Here is a 10,993-nt window from a genome sequence, read left to right as displayed (position 1 = left end):
CCCCCCACGGAGCTAGAAAGGGTTAATAGGCCCTTCCCTCAAACACTCCTAGGGTCACGGGGAGGGTAGCTGCAGGCCAAGCCCCCAGAAAGAGGGGAAAGGTTCCAGAGAGCCTCTGCTAGGCCAAGGACCCTGCTTCGCTGGCATTAGCCACCGTAGCCTTCACTCAGGCTTGGTGTCCTGCCCTTCCTGAGGGCCTTGTGCTCCAGTGGTTTCTCGCGCTGGATCTGGAGGTGGGGATCAGGAGCCATCCGGGAGAGTCTGCATTCTTTGCCACTGTATTACTGGAACGATGCTTGATATACAGTGGGCCTCAGTAGATATTTGAGAGGGGAGGGGGGGAGCTGGGTAGAAGGGAGGGAGAGGAGGGAGAGAATCTGCATCTGGGAGGCCAAGTGGATTCCCTCTGTCTGGCTAAGGATGAGGCTACTGCTTGTAGGCAGACTTCTGGTCAGGTATCAGGCCCCCTTGTGGGAAGCTTAGGTGCGCATGGCGGTGATGGGGTGTGCAGGGAAGAGATTTGCACTGGAGCCTGCAGGTAGTGGGAAGAGACTAGCAAGAAGAGTTGACATGCCTCTTTCAGGCAGAACATTTTGCCTGTGTGTTCCTGCACCTGCTTCTTTGTGATTAGAGGCTTTGCCTAGGGCGTCTGATTCCCAGAAAGGGAAGAGGGTGGTGGAGGCCTTGACTCACAAGACTTCTCTTCCCTCTAGGACCCCTGAGCTCACAAGGTGCTGAAGAAGTGAGCCCTCTGTCCACCCAGGCGGCTGAGCCAGGTGGGGCCATGGCAGGCCGCTGCTGCCTGGATCTGGGGCTGTTCTGCTGGGTCCTGCTTGCTGTACCTGTGGGTCCGCAGCCTGCTTCCTCTGTACCAGGTCCCCCTCTTACTACTCTGACCCCACCACCTCAGAGTGAGGCCTCTATGCTATCTCTCAACCTGGGACTAAACTTCAAATTCCATCTCCGGGGACCTGCTGCTGTCTGGGGAAGCCCTGTTACCGAGACCCATCCTCTCTCTCCTGGACTAGGCCAGGAGTCTGAGGAAGAGGAGGAAGGCGATCTGAGGACTGATCCCCTTTGGGAACTGCTGGTGGGGTCCCCTGGGAACTACCTCCCAGAATGGGGCTCTGCGGAAGGCAGCTTTACACCCTGGACTTCCTCCTTGCCTCCTGAGTCCACATCCCCCCTCTCAGGGCCCGCCAAGCGGCCCACTGTTCCCTTTCAACCTAGGATGGGCACTGTGACCTGGGCCACTGCTCTGACAGGGACAGCGCCTCCAACCAGTGCTCCCAGGCCTCATCAGAGTGAGCTTGAGGTAAAGTTTGATGTAGCTTTGAGAGCAGGTGCTGCCCCCACTCTTGGTCATCGGTCACTACCCCTGCTGCCCAGCCTGCGGGCCAGCCTGGCAGAGATTGCTGGGCGCCTGGGACCTTTCGGTAAGTAGCCACCCCATTTGATGTGACTCTCGGCTAGGCATCAGTTGATGAGTATACACTGTCCACTAGGAGACAGGAGGCAACTTCAGCCCAGACTCCTTTTGCAGGGTTCTTTGGTACTACTGTGTCCCCACTCCGGAACTCCTCAAGCCAGAGTTACCCGGGCACAACGACACATCCAAGTTTTGCTTCTGAAGTGTCAGATTCTCCTGGTGAGTGCTGGCTTTATTGTAACAAACATCTGCATGGCATCAGCTGAACTAGTGGTCTGTGGTCTGACCATCATCACCTTCCTTGGCCTGAGGAATATCTGCATTGGTTTTTCTAGACTCCAAGACGAGGGCTAATGTCCCTTGGGTGGGAAGCAGTCTCTTTGGTGTATTGACTCTGATTTGGTGCCTGTTCATGGGGTACATGTGGCTGTTCCTGGGGCAACGATTTTCTTAAGACAAGCTCCGAGGAAGGATAAGATTCTCTCCAAAGTCTCAAAAGCCACTGCCAGCGGATAGGATGACATTTGAGCCCCATATGCGTCTTTTACAGGGCTCTTTGGTACCACTGGGTCATTTTCCCCACCTCTCCTGGAAAGGGAGTTGTCAAGCCCAAGCCTGTTGGATTCAGTGGCTTCCGCGAGCTCTGCCCCAATCGAGACAACACCAGTGCTACATGGTAAGCATGCAAGTTATCTGTATTTGACACACGGCATGGCAGACGCTCAGCAGTGTCCTGGGACCTTTCTAGGTCACTGCCCTCATAACCATACCTAACCTCTCCCTTCATCGTGATCATGGAGAAATTATACATTAATGATCTAACAGGTGCCGTCTGGGAAGGTACTACATGGAGTTAGGGAAGTGTTCTCTGAGGTGTCTGCTGCTATAGGCAGAGTAGGACAGAAGGGTAAGTCCGAGTCAACTAGCACAGGGGCTACCTCATGCTTTCCGCAGCATCTCTCCTTCCCCCTCCATCCTGGGTGCCTGGTCTCCCTTCCTACCTCCACTCCACCCAGCCTTGGAGTTTTCTCCTCTGCTGTTTGATCTGTCGTGACATGCTGTCAGACCTGGACAAAGCTGAGCCCTTCACAGAGAAGACATTAGAGAGGACCATGAACAGACAGACAGACGTCACCTTTGTTCTAAGGAGCCTCTCAGAGGATGCTCCTAGACAGGTCGATGGTGCCAAGGAAACATTTGACCTCTTTGAGCCTAAATCTTCTTACTTACATAGGGTCTGATAATAGCAGACTTTGTGTGTGTGTATGTGTGTGTGTAACTCTAATGTCTCCAGGTAGTGTAAACCCTTGCTGGATACCAAGTAGAAACTCATTAAACAGTAGCTCCTTAGCTTTGCCTTTTACTCACACTACACCCAAATACACTTTCAGACTCAGCCTTGCAGATACCCTGGCCTTGGCCCCACCCACTGATGGGACACTTCCAGCCCAGCTTTGTTCTACTAAACACTTCCTGTGTCTGTGAAACATCTAAGCCACCCTGTACTAAGCTCGGCCATGGATGCTCTGGCTTCTTCCAGCCCCAACCCTGACAATTATGGCGTTCTTCAGCCATCAGCATCGTGCTCCCTCTGTGGTGTGCAAGCGATGGCCACTGCACGATTAGTGTGCAGCAGCGGCAGGACTCGCTGTGGGGGGGGGGGGGCAGCTCTGTGCCTCAGGGGATAGATGCTGGCTGGCATTCTGTCAGCCTGGGTGACAGTGCTGGCCAGGCAGGTTTAATGAGTCTGGACAGTATCAGAGGCAGCCCAGCCTCACAACCCCCCTCTCCCCATCTCCGCCTCACTGGTGGTTGTAGGAGCCGGGTCTCTTCTTGCTACTCCTCTTGCATAAACTCAGAAACCTGGGTTAACCCTTGCTCATGAGAAAAAGAGAGAAAAAGAGAGAAAGGGGGGGGGGGGGATCAAACTTGTAACAAATATATTCTGTTTTGTTTTGTTTTGTTTTAAGATAAGATCTTATATAGCTCAGGCCTGCCTCAAACTAGCTTTGCAGTTGAGGCTGGCTTTGAACTCTTGATCCTCCTGCTTCTACCTCACAAGTGCTGGTATTTCAGGTGTGTTTTTACCATACCAAGGATTCTAGGATATTTCTAACTCGTGTCACCTACATTGTGTCATGATATAGGGCTCTTTTGCTCTGGATTCCCTTTTCCTGGACCATAGCTTGTATTCACACATTGAAATTTTATAATGGGCTCTCCCATATCCAAGGACTTCAGGCCCACTGGTAAGTCCTCGTTGTTGTCCCTCTGCTCCCTGACCATACTGGCAAGTCTGGGCTATGAATGGCCAATTCATCTGGGCGATGCAGTTGTTAAATATTTCCAATGTTACTGCTGCAGAGTATCAGCCCTCCACAGTGCTGGAGTTGGGGGTAGGGAGACACATGCAGCCAAACCATTAAATGGGCTGCAGCTTCCAGCATCCAGAGTTGATTCCTCAGCCCTTTGATCTGGGCAACTGGTGGATAATCAGACCTGGCTTCTCCTTTCCCATCCCCCTCCTCAGCCAGCCCTGCCTCGACAATTACTCATGTTGACATCCCATCTTTTCTCTCACTCCCAAGGTCAAGGGCCACAAGGACAGGGTGAAACCTCTCTGAAGGAGTGGCCTGATCAGGATCCATCTCCTGAGGATATAGGGAATACGGGACCACTGTCTTTTAGGGAAAAATCAAGGCATTTTCTGAGGAGCTACAAATGGAGAGACAAGAGATGAGGACAAGTGGTGCCTTCAGAGGCAGAATCTAGGCTGCCTCCTACCTGCCTCCATCCACACTTGGCCCAGTGAGCCTCTCTGGACAAACTCTAGTCCTTAGGAACACTGTTCCAAACTGAGAAGTCCATCTCTGATGCTTGTGGTGCCTCTTGTGCTTTGCCTATGTTCTCTCCTGGATTTTATAATTGCCGAAGTTTGCTCTATAGGCTATTATGCGTGGGGACAGAGATGAGAAATGGGGTTTCATATGGCCCCTAAGTAAGAAGTGGGCATGGTCTCTGAGAGCATGTGTCTGTATGGTAAGCACAGAGGAGAGGCTGAGGAATCACAGGTGGGGACGGACATGGGCCAAAGGAAACCAAGGTAATCCAGGAACTTAGTAGCAGTAGGTTAGACCAGGGTGTCAAAGGGGGCAGGAAAATGAGGAGAAGAGTGTTAGCTTGATGCATTGACACCAGACTGGCGCCTCCTCTGACCAGCAGGCTACCTGTTTCCAGCTGGATGGCCACTGGGAAGAGGGTAGCATAGCACTAGGTCATTGTCCTTCAAACAGCTCAGACTGAGACAATAGATTGATATTCACTCAGTAGACTCATTGTTGTCTTTCTAAACAAGTTTAAGATGTGCTAAGGGCTCTCCACACAGATCTTAGACTTACGTTGTTAAACCAAGCACTAATCTATGGGGCCAGAGACAAGACTCAGTGGTTAAAAGCACACACTGCTCTTATAAAGGAGCCTGGTTGATTCCCAGCACCCATACTGGATAGCTCACAACTGTCCATAACTCCAGCTCCAAGGAGTGCAACACTCTCTTCTGGCCTTTGTGGACACATGCATTCACCTGTAAATACCCAACACCCATAATTACCAATAAAATAGATTTTTATAAAAGGACTTATTTGAGGTCAGAGCTGATCACACACAAACAAGATGATTGATCCCAGATAAACATTTAGCCAGCTATGATAGTGGCCAGGATTATATACTGAATGATTTTTTTTTCCACACCAGAAACATACCTCATTTATCTTCATGACTGTTCTGGGTAGTAGATATTCGTACTCAGTTCAGATTTGAGGAACGTAATGTAATGGGAACCAAAGTGCATGCTGCCACTCGGAGCTGGCAGGAAGCTCTGCGCATTTCAGTTTCTGATTGCTACCTCCATGCCTTTTCTAATTGTCCAATTCTAGCCGGGCGGTGGTGGCGCACGCCTTTAATCCCACCACTTGGGAGGCAGAGGCAGGTGGATTTCTGAGTTCGAGGCCAGCCTGGTCTACAGAGTGAGTTCCAGGTCAGCCAGGGCTACACAGAGAAACCCTGTCTCGAAGGAAAAAAAATGTAATTGTCCAATTCTTCCCTTCTGTCTCTTGAGCTGCCTGGGACTTCACTACGGTTTCTTCTGTTAGGTTTTTTTGCTGTCTCCAGCATGAGGGGAAACCGCCTGGGGTGGGTGTTCCTCTATTATCCAGCCAGGGAGTAGCTGGGGCATGGGTAGGCAATTGGAGCAAGAGTGTAATCATCAGAAGTCCTTACTCCTCAGCACAGTCCTGTCTCCTGTCCTCCCCATCTCCGGGTGGCCATCTCTATCCTTCATTATCATCTTTTCTTCTCCTCTTCCTCCTCCTCCTCCTCTTCCTTCTCTCCCTCCTCCTCCTCCTTCTTCTTTTTCCCTGCAGCTGTAGTCCTGCTGAAACTTCGAGGTGCAGAAAGAGATCAACTTCTAGCATATTCCTTTCTGTTTGGCCATAGGAGGGTCTTGAGTCTAACCTTTTCAGAGCACCTCTTGCTCCAGGAGAGCAAAACCAAGGGTCGTAATCCCTCCCAGTCTTCACTGACTTCCTTTTCCACAAGAGATGTGAGAGATGTTGGGGCACACGGGATGGGGCCAGAGCCACCGTTAGTGGACCCCAGCACACCTGAGGGGTTCACTTATCTTGGTAGCATGTCGCTCTATGATTCCCCCTAATTGTTCCTTTGGGTAAGGGAGTTCAAGGCCACTCTCTGAGACCCATCCCAATACTATTTTCTGTAAAATGGGAGTGAGGAAAAGGGACACCTATCTCAAGAGTCTTATACGAGAGGGTGTGGATGTGGTGCCGTGGTAGGTCTTGGGGGTCAGGGGAGAGAGTATTTGGTTTGAGCCTGGCTTAATAGGTTATGTCTATAGTGCTAGCACCTAGGAAGTGGAGACACAGTGTTGGTTGTGAGTGAAGAGGACAATTTGGACTACACAATGAGTTGGCAGGCAGCCTGGACTACAAAGTGAGACCCTGTCTCATAAAACCAACACATAAACATCAAAAGAAAAGCCCTAGACTAACGGTCTTGTGGATGAGTCAGGATGGTGGAGCTTCTGCCAATCATTGGTTGAGCATTGGGGTGTACCTTGTAGGAAGGACACTTAATAAAATGTGTTCTTTGTAGAATGCTCGGGCAGGGGACTCTTACCTCTTTTCCTGCTCTGTGTGTGCATGCATATGTTCATGGGTGTTCTGTCCATAAGGACAAGGAGGGTATCAAAAAGGGACAGGCGTACGTGTGTGCATGCATGTGTGTTGGGAGGAGAGAAGCATATTAGTACTTGTGACAGGTTATTGTGGGAAAGGGATGCAGATTGGCGCACAGATCTGAGTCCTAGTCTATGACCTTGGCCAAGTTCTTCTGCAGCACCTCAGTTTCTTCTTCTGGTATAAAGAGGGTTTCATTTATTCGGTGAAAACTACTCAGCATCTCCTACATGCATATTTAAGCATCGAGTTTCATAATCTGTGCAAGGGAAACAAAAACTTTATTCTCATATAACATCTTTTCTGGCGTGGGATTTGGACTGGAGGGGGCATCCACACACTTCTTTCCAGTTGTAAGGTCCTGTAACTTCTTAAGAAAACATCTCCTCCAACCTGATAAAAATCAGGGAATGATTGAGGGTGTGTGTGGAATGAGCAGTGGACAGATGGCAGGAGAGCGGTCGCTGAAAGCTTCAGCCTGGAAGATGGGGTTCTGGGAGGAGAAGGGGAAAGAAGAAAAACCAGCTCATAGAAGAAATTCAGATTTCTAGCTGAGGGCTGGGTGAGGGGCCTGCTAACGGCTCCAGCTGAACGTTTTCTGTCCACAGACCCCACCATCTCCACTTCTGGTCCAGACGAACTCTCTCCTGCCAGCTTCAGGAATCCTTCAGCACAGCCTGGATGTGAGCCAGGCTCTTGTAGTGAGCCAGCGTTGCCCGACGACTTGGGGCAGCCGCCTGCCTCCCCGCTGCCTCTCTTCTTCCTGACCCTGGAGGCCGACTGGGCAGAGGCTAGGGCTCGCTGGGGCCTAGCCTGGGAGGCCCATGTATATGGAGCAGGAGCACTCTTCGGCCTGGTGGCTCTGCTGGCTCTGTTGGCTTTGGCCCTCTTGCCCTGGCGATGTCCGCCCGGCGCCCCCTGCCTGGCGTTGCTGGATCTGCTGCTGCTCTCGGCGGGGACCACTCGGGCCTTCCCGCTCTTCTACGACGCCTACGGGCATCGCGATCGGCTGCCGACCCTCGCTTGGCTGCTGCTGCAGGACCTTCCGCTGCCCTGCCTAGCCGCAGGTCTGGGGCTGGCTTGCTTGTTGCTGGCCCGACCGCGCACTCCGAGGTGCCCCGCCGGCTTGGCGGCGCTGCTGCTGCTGGGGCTGGCGCTGGCGGCGGCGGCCGCCCTGGGGAGCGCGGTGCACCGCCCGCTGCGGCCGCTGCGGCTCGCCTCCCGCGGGCTGCATGCCTTCCTCGCTGCCTTCCTGTCGGGGCTCCTGCTGGCGCTCTCTTGTTGGGGCGGCCGGCGGCGGAGGGCCGGAGCACCCTTGGGAGGGTCTGGCTTTAAGGGTGCTACTCCTGTCCCGCAAGTGCGCAGCCCCTTCGCCCCGCGGGAATCCTGGAGGCGAGCGGCGCGCACAGCCCCGGTGGCCGGGACCTTTGGGTTGCTGAGCGGAGCCCTGCAGGGCTACGAGGTGCTTCACGCTCTGGGCTACGGCGGCCAAGCAGGCTTGGAGGGGCCCTGGCCCTGGTGGGCTTTCCAGCTAGGTCTGCGTCTGGGCGAGGTGGGAGTCGCGCTCCCGTTAGCGCTGCTTGGCCTCTACCCCGCGCTCTGCAGCCCTCGTGTGCCGCGGCGCTGCTGGGCCAAGCTCTTCCGATTGTCTCCGGGACACGCTGCCCCGCTGCTGCCAGGAGGCTGGGTCCCCGGGATCCGGGACAAGGAGCCCCTGGGTAGCGCGATCGCTCGTGGGGACGCGGAGCTGCTGCAGCTATGCGCCCTAGCAGGCCCAGGTCCTGATCTCCTTCTCCAAGGTGGAGGCGGCTGCCGGGGATTCGAAGGTGCCGGGGCCAACCTAACACAGTCACCAGCCTCCTCCCCTAGCAGCGATTGCACGGTGGACTTCCGCCCGCCCTCACCCATCAACCTGCGGCGCAGCATCGAGGAAGCCCTCTGCAGCGAGGCGCTGCTGGCTCCTGGTCTCTTTCAGGGCCCTGCCTTTGGGGAAGCCCTGCCTGGGCTCGATCTCTACCGCACCATCTCACTGGGGAACAAGAAAGGGGCAGGACCCAGTGAGAAGGCCGAGAAGGTCCCTGGATCCCCAGCACCTCCTGAGCTCCCTTCTCCCGGGGCCTGGCCTGCCGGCAGCAGCGCCTCATCTGGCTCTCTGTGTGGACTCTCACGGGACAGCTCGTCCATGCTTCTGTGTTCCAGCCCCGACAAGCCCCCGCGCTGTCCGTTAGTCTGCGTCCTCAGTCCCCCGCGGCCCTCAGGAAGCAGCCCCAGCCTCCCAGCCTCAGGATCCTACCAGGCCCTATCCCCACCCTCCCGCGACTCCCCGGAACACGCTTCTGAACTGCAGGCTGAGGAGGCATTGCTGCAAGAGCAATTCCTGGATGCCTGCCGACAGATTGATGAGCTGAGCATGGGCAGCGACACCATAGACCTGTGAAGAGGCGGCTATCTCACAGCCAAGCCGTTTGCCCCCCATCCCTTTTCTGGCATCTGATCTGCTCAAGACCTCCTCACTGTAATAATTCCCCAATTCCGCCTGGTTCAGATACCTCTCTCTGATTCTTCCCCATCCAGGGGCCCCTGGGTGGGTGAGTCAGCAACCAGGCTCTATGGATTGGGAGTCAGTTCCAACTTCTCTGGAGCCGTGGGATGCTGATGCCTCCAGCTGCAATTTTAGGCTGGCAGGGTCCTACTTTCCTTGGCCGTCACCAGCAATAAAGCTCCAAGGTGCTCCACTCCTGACCACCATGCCCCCTACCTTGGTGCTGAGTGAGACAGCTGTCCTCAAAGACCTAGTGCCCTGTCTGGGCTCCGTACCCACCTCTGCCAGCTCCTTCACGGAACCGTTCCCTAACGATGGATCTGTGGCCCAAGAGACCTTACAGCAATCGGGTTGGGAAACGAGCGTTTTCAGAGTCAATGTATCAATAAAATATTTTCAGAGGAGAATGTTCTGAACTTCTTGGAAACGCTTACAGGGGGCTACACCAGAAGTGGAAATGGTCTGCCTCAGACTCCCAGGGACCATCACACGAAAACAAGAACCATTCTGGTGCGTGAGTCCTGAGACAAGCCCCCTGGAAGCTGCCCATCTGACTGCCTGGCAAATGTCTTTTTCTAGAGGGGACAGGGTCCTGAGAGGTGGGGGACAAAGACTCTTTAGCATTTGTCTTTGTTCCTAGGAGCCCCGCATCAGGTCTTGGGAGATAGCTTCCCAGGAGCTAGTTAATAAAAAAGATCTTCATGGAAATGTGGGCACACCTGTTAAAGGGCCTGATTACTTCAGTTGGGCCATCCAACAACTTGTCTGCCAAATCCCCATAAGACTTTACAAAGAGGAGGCTGCCTCTTCTCATCAACAGGGAGTCTTTGAGGCTGGTCTTACAAGGATCTCATCCCCCTTTCCCACAGAGCTCTCATCTCTGATCCTCAGTAGGCAAAAATCTGTCTTCACTGCCCACCTCTTGCCCCAGCCCCAGCTTAGTTCTCAAAGAGAAATCACACTGCAGGGACCCATTAGCACATCCAGCCACCAGCTACAGAGCATCCGTCCCTTTCCTGAAGCATTTAGCCTCCAGTTACATCTACTCTGCATTTGTCATCTGGCTAAAATGTAATGGTTTACAGTGACAGGGTCTTGGATCAGGTTTGAAAATAAAAAGCTGGCCGTGTTTGGCAGGTGTTCTGCATATCACAGAGAGACCTGGAAAGGCATGCACATTAGGCTCAAAGTGGAAAAAAAAGCTTAGTGATCACACACACACACACACCCCGTCACACATGCACCAAACTTGGATCACTGGCTAACGGGGTTTGGAGAAAGGAGACAAGAGGGGTGCAGGAAGGCAGGTGAGGAGGGGCTGAGGCCCTTCTTCCCGGAGAATGAAGCTCTGTCTTGATTGAGGACAGCATCCAGGGCCTCAAGACCTCAGAGAGGAGGGAACATCTAAGGGAAGGGAAGGGTCCTGGTGGAGAAGAGAAATGAGGCAGCGGTGCAGATGAGGCTGGGGGATGGACCTGGAGTGGTCCTGACCATGTCTCTTCCATCACCTGGCTCAGTGTGGCTCAGAAATTCTTGCTGCATCCTCACTCTGGGCTGAGGCCCAGAGAACTGCCAGCTTCCTAATTACAGGCATTTCTCACTAGTGTCATAGTGGCTGCAGCGGGCCCAGCATTGGCACTGCAATGCTTGCTGTTCTGGGAGAGTGTTCTCCTTCTTACCCTGTTTCCCCTCCCAGCTGTGTCTCCTCTGCTTCTGCTTGCACCCAGCTCCTCTGTCACCCCTTCCCATGCTCATCCTCTCCAGCTCCTC

At 53.7% G+C, this 10,993-nt stretch overlaps 1 protein-coding gene across 2 annotated transcripts in view; it reads left to right on the top strand.

The window, feature by feature from the left end:
* The window catches only part of Prrt4 (proline rich transmembrane protein 4), a 10,839-nt gene extending 1,212 nt beyond the window's left edge, over positions 1 to 9,627 (top strand). Inside the window, exons 1-5 of one of the 2 annotated variants that reach the window (XM_028762653.1) lie at positions 749 to 1,436; positions 1,544 to 1,648; positions 1,980 to 2,105; positions 7,290 to 7,516; positions 8,554 to 8,858. In XM_028762653.1, coding sequence (XP_028618486.1) covers positions 785 to 1,436; positions 1,544 to 1,648; positions 1,980 to 2,105; positions 7,290 to 7,516; positions 8,554 to 8,742 — 1,299 coding nt within the window. In that variant the 5' untranslated portion in view covers positions 749 to 784 and the 3' untranslated portion in view covers positions 8,743 to 8,858. Of the gene's footprint in view, positions 1 to 713; positions 1,437 to 1,543; positions 1,649 to 1,979; positions 2,106 to 7,289 lie in introns of those variants that run through there. The other variant, XM_028762651.1, reaches the window with a different exon arrangement.
* Positions 9,628 to 10,993: the final 1,366 nt, after the last annotated feature.

The sequence above is a fragment of the Grammomys surdaster genome, unplaced genomic scaffold, assembly GCF_004785775.1.
Source record: "Grammomys surdaster isolate TR1022 unplaced genomic scaffold, NIH_TR_1.0 134, whole genome shotgun sequence".
NCBI lineage: Eukaryota > Metazoa > Chordata > Mammalia > Rodentia > Muridae > Grammomys > Grammomys surdaster.
Note: the sequence above shows the minus strand (reverse complement) of the source record. Positions and strands in the feature narration are given on the sequence as shown.